Below are 16,288 nucleotides of genomic sequence, written 5' to 3' on the forward strand. Positions count from 1 at the left end.
AACGTGGCACGCCCGGGCGCACATGAACGGGGGTCGGAACACTTGCGCGGGCCCCGCGCCGAGGATTCGCTCTCGCCAGACAACAGGGGACAAAGGAAGGTTGCGGGATCGGCTGTCTTCCCTACAGTCTCGGTCTTTATGGGATTCCTGCCTGCAGATTAACGTACGCACACACACAAACGTAGGTAGAAATCAGAATGCGCTTGTGTTCTCGCAGATACCAGTTTAGGCGGAACCGCAACTACCACGCGCAAAGGTTTCCACCTACTACTGTTCACAGTATTAACTACTTGTTTTGTTGCGCTGCAGATACCCCCGCCCTGCGGTTTGGCCTTCATCTGGCTTCTCCTTCACACCATCTCCGTTCCTCCGAAACCCCTCTGCTCTGGGTACCTCCTGCCAGAGTGCTTGTCCCGCCCCCTCCTCATTCAAAAAAAGTTGCGGGGGGGAAAACCCCCCTTTACCCACCTCGTTTTTCCCTCTGCATTTGCGTGCATCGTATGTTCGAAGTGTTTTGGCGCGCACACTTATCCAGAGTGGCTTACAGAAGTGCTTTAGTTGTCTAGCCAGAAAAGTATCCTTAATTAGTACAAATAGAGTCCAAAATACCCCCAACCCAAGATACTGCCAGAAAAAAAGAGCCTGTGCTGAAACCAAGACTGAGAGATACGATACAAAGCAGGAGAATCCAAGATAGTTCAAGTGCCAGCTACTCAGGTGCGAGTCACTAGACGTCTGACTGCAAAAAAAAGCTCATATTTTGAGACCATATTTTGTAAATATATTGTGCAGTCACATCAATGTTATCTCCTGTCTGTCTTGTATGTGATTTCCTAGCTCATATTATATTTGAAACTTTTGGTTTATTTTACATTTTTATGGTTTATTTGACATTTTTTTGTATTATTTGTATTTTCTAGTACAGTATCCTTGGGCAAGCTGAAAGGTGCTTACGAACAAAGATGAAAAATGATTCTCTTATTATTACTTTTCTAATCGGTATTCTTGAGGCTGGATTATCACAAAGGACGGAGCTTGTTTCGAGGGTCAAACGTGTTTTGAGAGACAGTTATTCAATTTGTGGTGCCCAATCGCTGGTGTGTTGTGCTACACAAAGGACAAAGTTTACACTGTCGTGAGCACGGCAAGGCAGCACTGTGTATCAGCTCCTCTGGAAACGCTTGCCGGCTGTAGGATGTTTACCCAACGTGCACCTGTGATAGAGGAGGAACACCGGCGATAATGCGTAACTGGCGGGATGAGGAAATACACCGTGTACACTCCACTCGGCGATAATGAGTCTGTGCAGCAGGAATTACATGGTGGAAAGTAAACTGCACACTTCGGTTCTCAGAGGAAGAAATTGCACAAGACGCTTCTAACAGTGCAGCCATCTTTTCTGATTTTTGAAAATAAAAAAGTGCAGTGTAAAAAGAAATAAATAGAGTGTGCAAATCATCTCACACACACACACACACACACACACACACACACACACACACACACACACCTGCTGCTGCTGGAGATGCAGTAAATCCACAGGGCTGATCTCCCCGTTGGCGTCACCGTTGGACCCGCCTTCTCTTCCCCCGCCGTCCGACTGGCTACTCAAACTGCTGACTCCATTCTGATTGGAGGACGCCGTTCGAATGGTCTCAGTTGCTGATTCCACCATCATCACGTGGCACCTGAGGGTGAACAGGGGCAGATAGAGGGAGGGGCGGCGGGGAAGGGGGTGGGGTGGAGGAGAAGGGGGGTATTAAACCAAACAAAGACTAAATGACCATGAACGAGTGCGATTTCTGAAGCCATAGCTCTGGGCTGGTTCAAGTCTCAGCAAGCAAACGGGTTTCGTAACTCGCGCAAACGCAACAGGAACCAGCAGCAGCCATGAGGAAGGTGGGAGAAAGCGGTTGGTGCACGCCACAGACCTCCACGATGGAGGCCTTCAGAATGCACCATCATGCCTGACAACCTTGAACATGCCCAGTAAACATGTTGACTGTCACTCCACCTGAGCCTTCTAATGACCTACACGAGCGTGTGCAGGGAGCGCGAAAAGAAAAGAAAATAAGACCTCAAAAGTGGAGGGGATGAACGTGCGTTGAAGGCCTGGGTAGAATCTAGAGAGCACCGCATGGAGGCCTCGGGAGGGGGTTGTGGAGAGAATTGTCTCCACAGAAAGTTCACACACACACACACACACCTCTCTATTTCTGAGCAGTGAAATCTTCTTTCAGATGAAGTCATGATGCAGCTACAGCAACACGACCAAAGGACCCTTTTAATTAGAAATCAATTGGGCAACACACAAAGACACACGCAAAAAAAAAACAAAAAAAAACTTGTTTGTTTTGGTTTCTGTGTGAGTTTTTTTGTTTTTTGCAAAGGAAAACAAAGCAAGTTCACTAAGTCAGGAATGCTGTGGGTGCGAGGAAGATGAGGGGGAAAGAGCGTGGGAGCAGAGAGCGCTCACAACGGCACAGGCGCACGGTGCACGACAAAAACTTTTCAAATGTGCAAACAGGCCCTGCGCACTTTTAATAACGAGCTCACCTTTCTGCTTCTTCCAGTTTTAAAAATAAAGCTTTTTTTGTTTGGTGTTGTTTTGTTTTGTTTGTGTCTTTGTGTCTCTGCAACCGCAGGCTCGCCGAGCGCTGTACGACTGTATGAGACATTTTTGGTGATTATTAGCTTCTGGAAACAAGAGCAAATGCTTCATTAAGAGAGATGGGGGCGGGTTGATGAAAGGTGAGGGAGAAAAGCCCAACACCAACAAGACAGGTGAGAGCCTGACACTTCTGCTGGCCGCATGCCACCGTATTTTCATTTCGAGAAAGAAATGGAAGAAGAAAGGCAGGAGAGCAGGTCACGGCAGGCTCTGTTTGTCGTGGGAGTGGAGTTATCAGCACACCGTGAGCGTACGGAGCAAGCCAGAGCTCCCAGACAGCCACAACAGCAGCTGCAGGGCCTGAAGATAAGGAGCGGTTTCCCTATCCTTCCTGCACTTGGGGGGGCGGGGGGCAGCCGAGGAGCCAGACGTCCGGGGGTCCGGCCCGGCCTGTTCCAGGGGCGGCCGGCCCGGGGAGATGGCCGGCGGAGCGGGTGCTAGGGTGGTGGGGAGAAGGGGCGGCTTTGCCGTTCCGACGCACCTGCCGAAACGTTCCAGCCGAGAGCGAGCGAGTGGAGCGCTCGCGCTCGGCTGGAGTTGGCGCGACAGGGGGCCGTGCACACCACCGCGAGGGCCGTCTGGCTGCAACTTGCTGCCGAGTCCCGTTCTGGATTAAGGCTGAGGGCCTCGTCACCTTTCAGACCTTGACGGTCAGAGTTCAGAGAAGTTATTCATGCTGCTCTGGAAGCTTCAGCTCAGAGCCGATTGGCCAAGAGGGGCCAGGTTGGTTGGGCGGAGCATACGGAGGCGGAGAAGCCAACGCGATGTGGCGGCGGGGAGGTGTAGGCATGCGCGAAACCTGGTCATATCCAGTAATGGCTGTACATCACAGCTGTAATGGGAGGTCATGAAAAGAAGCAGGTCGATAAATCAGGAGCTGGGAAGTGTCGCTTGTGGCCAAGAGACGGCGGCTTGCCGAGCCCTGCCAGTGGTTCTGGCAGCCTAGGACACGCCGGAGGAGGCGTCCAGGCCTGCTGCGTCTCATTCGAGTCCACACACACACACACACACACACACACACACACACACCCTGGGCACCTTGCTGCCCCTCCCCCAGCCCCCTCTGGCTGAACTTTGACCTTGAAGAACATAGGGAGATGCATTCTTCCTCCCAGGGGTGTAAGCTGGGGAGAGAGGGAGAGAGAGAGAGAGAGAGAGAGAGAGAGAGAGAGAGAGGGGTGGGGGCATTCTTCTTTAGATCTAAGAGATAAAGAATGTATTTGCGGTGGAGAGGGTGCTGAGCAAATAAAAACGCACGTTTGCCTTTTAATTGGACAGAAGAGAAATGGGACTCAACATGCCTTTGCTTCAGGGATTCAAAATCAGCTTCAGATTGAAAAAAGAAAAAGGTGCAAACCAGCGTCTCTCCAGCAAGGTAGCGTAACGCACTCAGCCAGGCTCCTTTCTGTATTTCCTGCTCCCTCGCTCTCGTTTTTCTGAACGTCTGATATCAGCAGATTTTCTTTGGCACTTGGACGAAAGGGCGGAGGGGGGCCGTGATTCATTCTCTATCTTGTTTCTGCAAGTACAGAGGCTGCAACAAGCAATCCTGGAAGCTCTGCTAACCGCCTGTTAAGAGCGGTTTATACTGCTGACACTGAGAGTTGCTAAGGTGAGACGACGACCAGGGAATAAATACCTGCCCCCCGACTTCTGGTTGCATTCCAAAAGTGCACAACTACAGGGAAAAAAAGTGAAAGCTTTACTGATTTAAGTGTTTTTTTTTTAAAATTATTTATTACAGCGTGCATTGTAATTTAGGGAAGTGAAGTATGAGCACAAACTCAGGAAATGGTGAAACAAACCACAACTTATCATTCATGACTAAGTGTTGTTCTTCCCAGAATGAGACATTTTTCTTTCACCGTCTGCTGCCGGACCCACACATTCAGACTCACCCACTCTTGCTCATGTGCACGCACACACACACACACACACACACACACCCATTTGCTATGAGTCGGCTTCTCTCCCCGTGGCGCTGCTATGTGGGCATGGACCGATGGACACACAGCAGGTGTCTCGGTCAGTGAGGACAGTGGGGTGGGGAGTCCTCGCTGGTGGATCACCTCCAACAGGTGGGCCCTCACCTCACACCTTGAGCCCAGCACGCAGTCCACCAGGGTGGGAAGAAGAGGTGGCCCCTCCCCCACCCGCTACCTCTCACCTCCACCACACCTGGTGTTCCTGCTTTTCTGCTCCAGGCGACGATGCTCTGAAGTTTTTGATTCGGTGAACTTTGTCCCCAGTTTGTAATTCGAGTCCTTACTTTCTTACTCTTAGTCCTCTGCTTCCACCAAAGCACAGCCTGCAATGGCAAACGTGACCCCGCCAACGCTGCGCCACAGCTGAGCTCCGGTCCGGATCGCCTCAGTGAGGAAGAGCACGCGTACCGCCCTGTGTACCGATCCAACCGGGCTGTAGCGAAATATGTCAAGCGCAAAGATCAGAAGCCCCTGCTTAAATTCAGAGTTTTGCTGCGTTTCTCCTGCTTTGTCATGTCAGGGAGCAGATTCACAAAGAGGAGTTAAGTACAGCAGAAAACTAGCCAGACCCCTTTCAGTTTCAAAGGGTTGTCCAAAACACGAAGAAAAACTGGAGACAGAATAGCACAACATAACTCATCTCACAATGTTGACAGACTGGTTTAAATTTGCAACTGGGGATCAGCTGCACACACCAGTGCATCGCTCATCTACAAAGCGCATTCTCCACTTCTGTAAAGAAAATAAAAAACCTATAATAAGACAGAAATGACACAAATGACCATATTCATACAAAGAGAAATACTGTCTTTGCAAACCATTCCACATTCTCCTCCAATTTCACTCTGTCATTTTCTCTCCTTTCGTAGCTTGAAACCCATCGCAGCTCATTTGTCAATGGCGGGTCCGACTGTCTCCTTTCGGCACCTGTAGCTAACCCCCCCCCCCAACACACACACACCCACAGCCTCAAACTCTGCCCCCTCTTTCGCCACCATTTTTACGGGGTCACCAGCCATCGTTTGTGCGGGACCTCGAAAGGTCCGTTTCCCTGCGCTTGCGTCAGCGCACGCCGATGCGCCTTATTACTAAACCAAAGTGGGAAAGGCGTCGGGATTCAACCAGAACGGCGCGATTGTGCCAACGTGGCTCCCGGGCCCCGCCGCGGGCGATGCTTTATCGGAAGACTACGCCCCCCCCCACCCGCCTATGTAAGTGTCTCTTATGCAGCAAAGGCCCAGACTGGGTAAACACAGAACGGAGAGGAGCATGCAGGAGGGGTCCCCTGGGAGGACTGCCTCCTGGAACACCTGAGGCACTACGAAGTGCGCAGACGCATGAACCTGAGAGCAGGATTTGTGTCGCAAGAGGCGGGGCCTCGCTGCCTCAGCTAGAGGCGGGGCCTCGCTGCCTCCGGGCGTTAAAAGTCACTACAAATATCAATAGCCATTTTATTGGGCTTGCCCTGTGCTGTCTGTACCTCATTTTAAACGTTAACTGATTAAATCTGACTTGAAATTTCTTTTGAAGGTCCTTTCAGAAAATGAGGGGCAAAAAACTGTGTGGTGGAGTGATCTGCTTCAGTACTGTTTATTTATTTGTCTGAACAGGAAGAACTGCCTTGTAGATATAAGCATACAGTCTGAGGAAGGATAGGGTGTGTTTATATTAGCAACACTCAATGCTGGGCCAAGGGGCATGGGACAGGTGTGTCTCAGCTTGTGTGTGTGTGTGTGTGTGTTTGTGTGTTTGTGTGTGTGCATGTGTGTGTGTGTGTGTTTGTGTGTGTGTGTGTGTGTGTGTGTTTGTGTGTGTGTGGTGTTTTTGGTCTCTGTGGTTAGAAAACACAACGTGTAGGCTTTTAGGCACCAGAGACATTAAGGTACTTCCTCTGTTAGTCCACCCTGCTGATATCTGACCCTGCCATCTGTGCTAATGGGACCCATGTTTATCAGAAATATGCTTTCTGTTGTTTTTTTTTTCTTCTATGAAAGTGATGCTGTGTGAAATCTAATAAATGTTGAGCCAAAGTCCTTTGGGGCCAAATAAATGACTCTCTTGGGTAAACGGATTCAGAAAGAATCATCTGCATCACCAGGGTATGGCAGGACTTACAGGGCCGACAGAGAGGAGATGCATTGAGAAAGAGAGAGAGAGAGAGAGCGAGAGAGAGGGAGAAGACTTGTAGAAGATGTAAACAGCAGAGAACAAAAACACTCAAGCCCTCCCCTTTAGTTTGTTTTTATTTGCTCACTTGTTTACAAAGAGGCTGGTGTAGAGCGGAGACGATTTTTCACTTGACCTGCTGATGGCTTTCACAAGGCCAGGACCATGCCCTCCTTGACATGACCACACCCTCAGCACTGGGGCCGCGCCCTCTATGGCGGGACCATTTACATTTACATTTACAGCTTTTGGCAGACGCTCTTATCTAGATAACACGTCCTAGTACAGTACAGTAGGTCAGAGTCCAATATACCAATGATCTAGAATATTGTAGAAATACAGGGATCGCTGCTGATGACACGATAAAGTGCAAAGTACATATGAGCTCTAAAACAGACAACATTCAGTGCAATAAACAATAAGGACTAGAGTTAGTCAACACAGGAGCAGTCAACATTAGTGTAATAAACAATAAGGACTAGAGTTTCACTTAGTCAGCATAGGAGCAGGGTCAGTGGTCAATTAAGTATTCCACAAACAGATGGGACCACGCCCTCAGCATTGGGGCCACGCCCTCAGCACTGGAGGGAGGCCGGCCTTTCCACTCAAATGGGAACAGACATTGCTGGATAGGAGTGGACATTGCAAGCCTTGGATAGAGGACCACTATTCGGGAATTCTGGAGACTTTTCAGCCTTTTTACAGTAGGAGTGCATCGTTAAGTGAAGTGGGCAAGTCAATGCCAAGAGCTTTTCTATATGGCAATTGACCAGTTGTGGACCAGGATACACAGGTGAGACTCATCATTAGAATCTCTCTCACACACACACACACACACACGCACGCACGCACGCACACACACACACACACACACACACACACACACAGACTTGCTCTCCTCATCCTGACCCAGTGATTTAGGGAACCATGTGTGTGGCATGTGGCATCATGATGTTTTAAAGACCCCCCCCGGAGAGGTGCTGGAGTAATGGCGTAAGCTAAGCTTCATTTTACTGTGCCAACATCCCGTCACCCAACATGACCCCCCCCCCCCCCACACACACACACACACACACCCCACTGTAAACCCATCATCCCACCAAATACCCCATGTCCAAAGATAACCAATTCATTTTCTCGACATACATACCATGACGACAGGAGGGAATAAAAAGCTCTTGGAAACTGGTGGAACAATCAGTATTCCTAATGCAGATAATACAACTTTGATCTCCTGATAAGAGTGTGTCTGGGCTAGAGACCAGTGTCCGCCTTTTCCTGTTCGAGCAGGCTCTGGTGGAGTCCAATCCAGTTCGCTCTTCCCTGACTCCGCCCTCTGACCCACGGGTCGCTCTTTGGGGAACGCACTTAATTGCAGAATGTCACAATAGCCGTCCGAGGTGCGGGAAAAGGACAATTCAATTATCCCAGACACCCTGGAATGGGGCGGGGAACAAAAGTGCTTTCACAGAGGGAATAGGAAAGCAGACCATCCATGAGAGAAGGAAATCTGTGTTGGACAGCAGGAGGCAATAGAAGGTATTTGGGGGGGTTGTGGATGGTCATATGCACCATATGGTGCTAAGCAGACAAGCCATATTCGCTCTCCAGACAGAGGAGGCAAAGTTCTGTTTGCGAAGCCCGTAAAGATTAGCCCTTCAATCAGGTGGGCTCCGCCGCGATAGGTAAACACCGCCGACATTCCAGGCCGATGAGATCTTCCCAGCGTGAGCATGTGCGTGCGCGCATGCATGTGTGTATGTGTGTCAGTGTGTGTGAGAGAGAGAGAGAGAGAGAGAGAGAGAGAGAGAGAGAGAGAGAGAATGTGTGTGTGCGTGCTTGCAAGTGACCACGGCAAACATTCACTTCACAGGCACCCACTGGATTTTTTTTTTTTTTTTTTGGACCAGCAATAAGTGATTTTCCAGGCTGCCCTTGACGTTTAAGAGAGTGGAGGTTTCTATACAAGGCTCCGTCTCCATCAGACACGCGCAGATCCGGGCAAATATTTGGAATGGGTGCAAGGCCCTCGCAAACGCCCCATTTATCAGCTACAAGACACACACACACACACACACCCAGCCCCATCTCCCCAGACTCTGCTGCAAGTTAGCAGAGACATGACACACACACACACACACACACACACACAAAGAAAGAGAAAATAAAAGAGAGGATAAGACATAGTCTACTCCATACATTTTCCACTTCATCAAGATGAAAAAAAAATCTCACTTTAAACTTTTGTACAGAAGAAAGAAAATTTCACTAAAAGCCAATAACGGCTGTTGTTTATTTGACAGTAAAGAGAACGCGTGCTATTGGCTACTGAGGTGATCTGGTCTGCTCTGATCCGAGAGGGCCGACCTGTCTGTGCTACAAGTGTAAGTGTCCTGTTCTGCACTGTACTCTGTGTGTGTGTGTGTGTGTGTGTGTGTGTGTGTGTGTGTGTGTGTGGGTGGGTGTATGTGCTCGCACGCGCGAGAGAGAGAGAGAGAGAGAGAGAGAGAGAGAGAGAGAGAGAGGCTGGCGGATATTATCCTGTGATCATCAAGACGAATTAATCCCATTCCTCATGTCTCGGAGCTATGTAGGAGTCCAAAGGCGGAGCAAGGGCAGACTCCCGGCGGCTTAAGCAGCTAAGACGCAAGCTCCGTTTAACGTGGCCGAGCAGACGGGAGGAGCCTTCCCGGGCCCGGGGAGCGGGCAGCCTCGCCATCCTCACCCCTACCATGCAATTAGCCAGCCGGGCCTGGCACAAGGCCCTCACTCACGCGCGTGACCTTCAAAGTGCCGCTCTCCTCTAAGATAAAGTTTGAAGGATGAGTGGGTGGGATTACAGTGAGAGAGAAGGGGTGGGGGGTTGTTGGTGCGAAGAGCGAGCATATGGGACAAGAGAGAGACCAATTAAGGGTGAGCTCTTACAAGTCAGCTGCTCTTTAAGAGGCCATGCTGGATTAAACGTCAACCAGGAGAAAGAGGACAGAGGGGAGGGGCAAATCAGGCAGAAAACCGCGCTTGCGCAGGGCCCCGGTTCAGCTGCCGCGCTCGCAGCCGCGAGAGCGCCAGCTAGAGAGGCACATTAATAAACATAAGCACATAAACAGCGGCGAATCCCTAACATGCATTAAACATGGAGCGGACCGGGGTGGGGGGGGCGGGGGGGTCAAAGTGATCTCTTGCCATGAGGGATCAATCCCACAGCACTGGAGTCAAACCCAGATTAGCCAGTTTAATGCGGTTATTATCTGCTATGACCATTACTGAATTACAAAGAAAGAGAGAGAGAGAGAGTGAGAGAGAGAGAGAGAGAGAGAGAGAGAGAGAGAGTGTGTGTTGCAAACAAGAAGTGTACCTAGGAGAACTGAGATCATCTAGTGTGCCAGTGTGCTTTTTTTTTTCTTTTGAGGCAATATAAATGCACATTAAAAAAAAAAAAGGTTTATAAAGTTTGAGTAAAGAAGAAAATATGTCTCATACTTCAGACATGACCCCCAAACCCAGAGATAAGCATGACAGTTGTACAGACTACAGTGTGACCAAATACGCTGTGAATGAGGTAGTGGACAAAATAAGCTTGCAAAAAAATCAAGTGGATATGATATAATTTTATAAATCCTGCCCCAAGTGCGGCACTCTGCATTTCTGAGTTAATTAATTGATTGGATCAGAGTGGGTTTAATCAAATAAAAATTTAATAACTGTAATAAAAACAAGACTTTCGAAGGCGAAATAGGGAAAACTGATACTCTGTCCATTTTTCATATTAATTCAACTTTACTTCTTTTGAACTGGATCCAAAAGAACTTGAAGAATTACTTCACACCCACCTCCTAAGCCCCCCCCACACACACCCAGTCAGGTGCTGATGCTTTTAATCCACATACTATTCCCCCATATAAGGCAAAATCAGAGCACCATTTCACTACGTCATTAGTTCCAAACTATCATTTCTTATTCTTCTGTTCTTATATTCAACATAATAAAAGTGAAAGCTAAAATATTGCTACATTCTACAGCGATGATGATTGCATTAACAAAAGGTCTGTTTTATAATTTAGCACAGAAAGAAAAATCTTTGTTAAACTGACGAATGCAAATTAATAATCACTAGAATGAACATGGGTGAAAGCATTACTAATTTGCATCATACTAATATTAATAGAATAATTTATGGTCTAATATAAATAAATTAATAAGGTAATTCGTTTGAAAAGGGATGCCTTCAATTCAATTTCCCCCCCAAAAAAGGAAGGTGGGGGAGCTCTCCAAAGAGACGAAAGCATTAATTGGTCTGCTGCAGGCTTTGAAAAAGGGAGGAGTCAAGAGGACAAAAAAACCCAAAACAAAACACATGCACGAATCACTTTAAAACTACATCAATATTTCAGCTCATTTATTTAATATTCATGAAGACTGCAAGCTCTCTCCACAACTTGTCTTTATATATTTAGGTATATGTTTTGGGTGTTTTATTATTATTATTATTATTATTATTTATTAATTAATTAACTTTGTAAAAAAATTAAATACAAGCTAACCTTTTCGGTGTTTGAAGGCAGTTTGAAGCAACAAAGCTGAATGTGAGATTAGACTTTCACCTTGTTTCTTCCAGAAGCTTTCCCCCCCCCCCCAAGCAGAACATAAACAGATGCTTTTGTGTCATTATCAGACTTATTACACACCATTATCAGACTTATTACACACCATTAAAACACTGGCAGAACATTCCAGAAGGAAAAACACAAGGCGAACCCCTGCCTGCCTATGTCCCCCCCCCCACTAGCTCTTTTCTTTCGCTTTTTCTCTCTCTGGGAGTGTGTCACACTTTTGTGCATATGGGTATGTGTGTGTGTGTGTGTGAGAGAGGGAGTGTGTGTGTGTCTGTGTGCGTGAGTGTGTCTGTGTGTGTGTGTGTGCGCGTGTGAGTGTGCGTGCGCATGAATGTGCGAGTGTGTGTGTGTGTGCGAGTGTGTGTGTGTGAGTGCGTGTGTGCACGAGTGTATGTGTGTGAGTGTGTGAGTGTGTAAGTGTGTGTGTGTGTGTGTGTGTCCAAGTGACAAAAAAAGAACAATATAATTGGAGAAATGTACGCAGCAATAATAGGTATTCAGAAAATGATAATTCATATTAAACAGGGTGCATAAAGTCAGCCTCATTTGCATGTTTTAGATTATATGCATTTCAAAAGTAATTTCCGCAGGGCATATGAATGACATTAATTCCCAAGCGGTTTCTGCTATAGACCTCAAACTATCAAACACTCAAACATTCAAAAGATGAAAAAAAAAAAAGAACTGCCATATTTGCAAGGGGAAATTTCAAGGTTAAAGTATTTGAACGCATGTTTTAAACTTCTGTCTTAGTTGTTTAAAGTTGTTCATAGCCTAGTTTAAAAGTTTCCTAACCCTGTGTTTGGAAACAAAAACCTTACTAACGCTTTGCATACCTAAAAAATGTTAATAAAACTGGTGTTTTCCCTGTTCCACAGATTCACTCAGAGTCGGCGTGCACACCTTTACTGCACGGCGAAAAGAGGTCACTGAAGTAAGCATTTTAATTCTCTTCCAAAACTAATATATACACAAGCAATGACAATACAATAAGCCATAAATCCTCAAGAAAAAAGCAAAAAGAAAAGCCGTTTACGCTCCGGAAGGTGAACAGGCACATTGCAGTTATTATTAATGTCATTATTAATGATTATTAACATTACTGTGTGAAGTGGAACAAGAATAGTGTGTATTTCCATTGGCAATTTTAATACGACCCTTCCAGCCTGAACAGGGAGAGAGAATGGAAATACCTTCTAGTCTTAATATTCATTTAAAGAAAAAAAAGAAATAAATGAAGAGCCAAAGGCAGGAAAGCCTTGGAATCTGGAGTCAGGAAAGCCTCGGAATCTGGAGTCAGGAAAGCCCCGGAATCTGCGAGTGAAGTGGAAGATGGGAGCGTGGCTCTGGAGTCAACAGAGGACATTTTTGTGTTATTAGGGAATCTGGTGGCGAGCCATGTTACTGCTCCTGACGCACTACAGGGGAAGCAGACACACACCGCGGGAATGAGCAAGATGGCTCCCACCTGTTTGTCGCCGCTAGTTTTGGCTGATTCGCAAAGTTTCTACCAAAAAAAAAGAAGGGCGGGGGAGTAGAAGAGAGAGCGAGCGAGAGAGAGGGTGAAATTAAATAGTTAATTGTGCTGTACTTCTAAATATAGTCTTTCTACATGTTCTTTCTCCTTGATTATCCAATTAAGAATTTGTTAGTCGAACACAGCTCAGATGTGGTTGAGACGCTTCGTTTGTGCCTAGTGTTAATCTCATCAGTGTTGAAGAAAAGTAAAAGACTCAGCAGTGGGGGGGTGCAGAGGGCTTATGGCATGACCGCTTAGGGGAGTGGATTTGCTACGTCGCCCATGAGGTGTAACAAGTGGTGTCCAGCCAACGGCAGTAACGGCCCTGGGGAACACCCCCCAACGCTCCCCACCCACTTCCACGATGTTGCACAAGGCCCTGACACCCAGGTGCCGACAGACCACACACACCCAGAGGAAAGACTTTATAGCTGTAGCGGACAGCCCGCAGACGGTGGGAGACAAAACGCCAGCGAGGCAGACAGAACGATGGGGAGACCAGCCCTTTTAGGAATCACAAGAACAAAGAGGGAGAAACCATGTAAGAGAAAGAGAAAAAGTGAGCCACTTTGAATTGTTTTTGTTTTTTTTTTTTTTATCAAATCTTCTCCCCTCAGGTTGTATCCTTTTTTTTGGAGTGGATGTATAATAAAGGAATATATTTACTGCAGGTTGCATTATTTGAACCTTCTGAACTCCCCTTATTACCAATAACACCAAATACACTCCCAGAAGGCCACAACATGGGTACCCACAATCTTGTTAGGATACAAGGTGTGTGTGTGTGTGGGGGGGTCCATTCCTCTACCAGCAACCCCTTTGCAATTACCCACTCCCACAAAGTGCACACTACCAAGAGCTCTTTCTGTTTGGCACCTCATTCTTAAGGCTTTTCCTTAAAAGTGTGGGTGGGAGGACGCACGCAGGACCGAGCAGGCAGGCGCTCCCCCAGACCGTCCACTTCTCTGGCTTTAATTGGGGGCCTTGCATGAGTAACTCGGAGAGGTTGTAGCCCCGGCCCGGCGCCCCGAGCCCGGAGGCGGCCAGGCAAAGCTAAGGCACTCTGTCAGGAGGAGGTGGCTGTCAACACAAAGCCAGCGTCAAAGTAAACACTGGGGCTAAAAGTTAGGCTGGGAAAGGAGGGGGAGGGAGTCAGAGAAGAAGGGAGAGAGAGAAAGAGAGAGAGAGAGAGAGAGAGAGAGAGAGAGAGAAGGGGAGTCTGTGTTTGCATTAGAGAATTATATGGCACCGATATCCACCTTTGCTCTGTTTTCCATGTACTGCACTTAACACTGGCCTGAGAAGCAGTCTACTTTGTGCCCTGGTTATGCCGCCACAGGTGGAACCCAGTTCATGCTAGCAGAACCCGGCTAATAGTACAGGCTCACCAGGGCCACACCGAAAACACCACTAAACCTCCTCCTCACCATCATCCTCCTTTCACTGGTCAGAGTCTCCATCTGCTCGGTCGAGGATAATACAGCGCTGAAAAGCGACCGAGAAAACGGGCCGCGAGGTTCAAGCAGCTCTGGGCGTTGGCAAGCAGGAGCGGCGGGTCGGTGGCCTCGGCGGGAGGTCTGCTATCTTTCACCGAAGACCTCCGACTTCTCCTTCTCCTCTGCCTCATCTATCTTTTTTAATAACTTCAAAAACAGGAGTGGAAAGCAAAAAAGCCCCGCGTATTTGTCATTGCCGACTGTTTACCTTTTTCACGGCAAATTGATTTTTACATCTCCTTTTCCTGGAAGTGCTCGGGCGACGGCCCGCCAAACCCCGCTGCTCTGCTTTATGGCGCTGGGCCTCTGGATATGCTTTCAAGTCTTCAGCTTCGAAGTCATTTAGATGATACAATGCAACGTTTGTCTCAGGCACCTCTGTGGCACCCTCATGCTTTATTTCTCCTCTTTCTCTTGCTGCTTCTAACTCCCGCTCTCTCTCACACGAGTTCATGACTATTCTCCAACACTTTCCTGTCTCACTGCGTTCGCCTCGGAACCCCCCCCCCCCCCCCCCACAAAAAAAAAACAAACCAAAAAGTGGATTTGTGGCATCCGACGGTGGCCGTGCAATGCCCGTAATGGCGAGAGCACCGTGACAAAATTCAGCAGTGCCTTACAATCATCTCTGCAATTATCTCACATATGCTACAACTTACTTGTGATGCCTTGCTGTAGGTTTTAAAGCACACTGGTGACATCACATAAATGTCACATTCCAAACAGCAGCAGCCTATCTGGAACGTGCACGACTGGCCATAATGAAACTGTAGAGGAAGAAAAAAAAAACCCAAAACGATTTATTTAAGGTACCATTTGCATAATGTAGCACTTTGCATTACAAGTACTGCAAAGGCCAACGCTGTTATAAAGATTAACAGGAAGTACGTAACTTTCAGGCTGGTGTGTGATGGACTGCTGTGTCATTCTGGAGCCAACATCATGGCTGTGGGAAGTATCCGACATGTGGGCTACGTGACCAATGTAGTGGACATCATTTACAGAGGCCGCCAATGTTACGGGCGCTACAGGTGTTATCGCTCTATCTCCTGAGGCGTTCACCCTAACCGGCAGACGCAGAGGGCAGAGAGGCCCATCGCTGGCAGCCAGCCACTCTCCATGACAGTCGGGAAATACATACATCTCTCAAATGGATTCCATATGAGTGTTCTCCACCTCAGCAGCCCAACAAAAACTGTCACGCAGTTAAATTGGTGTCACCTAGCAGGTCGTGATTAACGGCTGCGTAAATGTGTCTGCACGGGACAAAGGAGGAGGATGAGTTGGTTTCCAGCAAGGCTTCTGAAGGGCAAAACGACTCAGCAGAAACCATCGCCGATGCGCTCGCGTTTCAGCAGACATCACCGGTCCCAGCAGAACACGGCTAAACTGTGCTCCGAGCACGGACGCGTGTACGTGTTCAGAGACTACGGGAGATACTAATATTCAAAACTCCATCCCCGTATTTTTTTTTTTAACACTGCACATTTTCTTAGACGTGATAAATCTCTTTTGGCTTTTTATGGCCAGCACATTCAGACTTACCGATAACACGTAAACTAGACCTGAGTGGATGCACGACACCATCCTCCTCCTCTGGTCTGTCTTTCTCCTAGGGGACGATGGTTTGCAGTGGCATATGGAGCCCTACCTATGTATTAACCTCCCTGACAGTACACACTGCCTCTCATACACGTGAGAACCTTCCAGTCTGGACTGTAAGCCAAGACCACCAATCAAATGCTCCCTCGTGCTCATCACCTCAATTAGTGACAAAGCATCCTTTTTATAAATGTAAACCTCACTTCGCGAGCAACGTGACACGGGTCGAGGCCAGG

The 16,288-nt window shown here is 47.8% G+C and overlaps 1 protein-coding gene across 4 annotated transcripts in view; it reads right to left on the reverse strand.

The window, feature by feature from the left end:
* The window catches only part of foxp4 (forkhead box P4), a 120,905-nt gene that overhangs the window by 77,755 nt on the left and 26,862 nt on the right, over positions 1 to 16,288 (reverse strand). For all 4 annotated transcript variants that reach the window (XR_014119318.1, XM_081705142.1, XM_035520472.2 and 1 more), the window contains exon 2: positions 1,511 to 1,688. Coding sequence is in view for 3 of the 4 variants with exons in the window: in XM_081705142.1 (XP_081561268.1) it covers positions 1,511 to 1,678 (168 nt within the window). In the remaining variant the exon portion in view is untranslated. The remainder of the gene's footprint in view (positions 1 to 1,510; positions 1,689 to 16,288) is intronic.

This window comes from Electrophorus electricus, chromosome 22, assembly GCF_041902795.1.
Source record: "Electrophorus electricus isolate QZ-2024a chromosome 22, ASM4190279v1, whole genome shotgun sequence".
NCBI lineage: Eukaryota > Metazoa > Chordata > Actinopteri > Gymnotiformes > Gymnotidae > Electrophorus > Electrophorus electricus.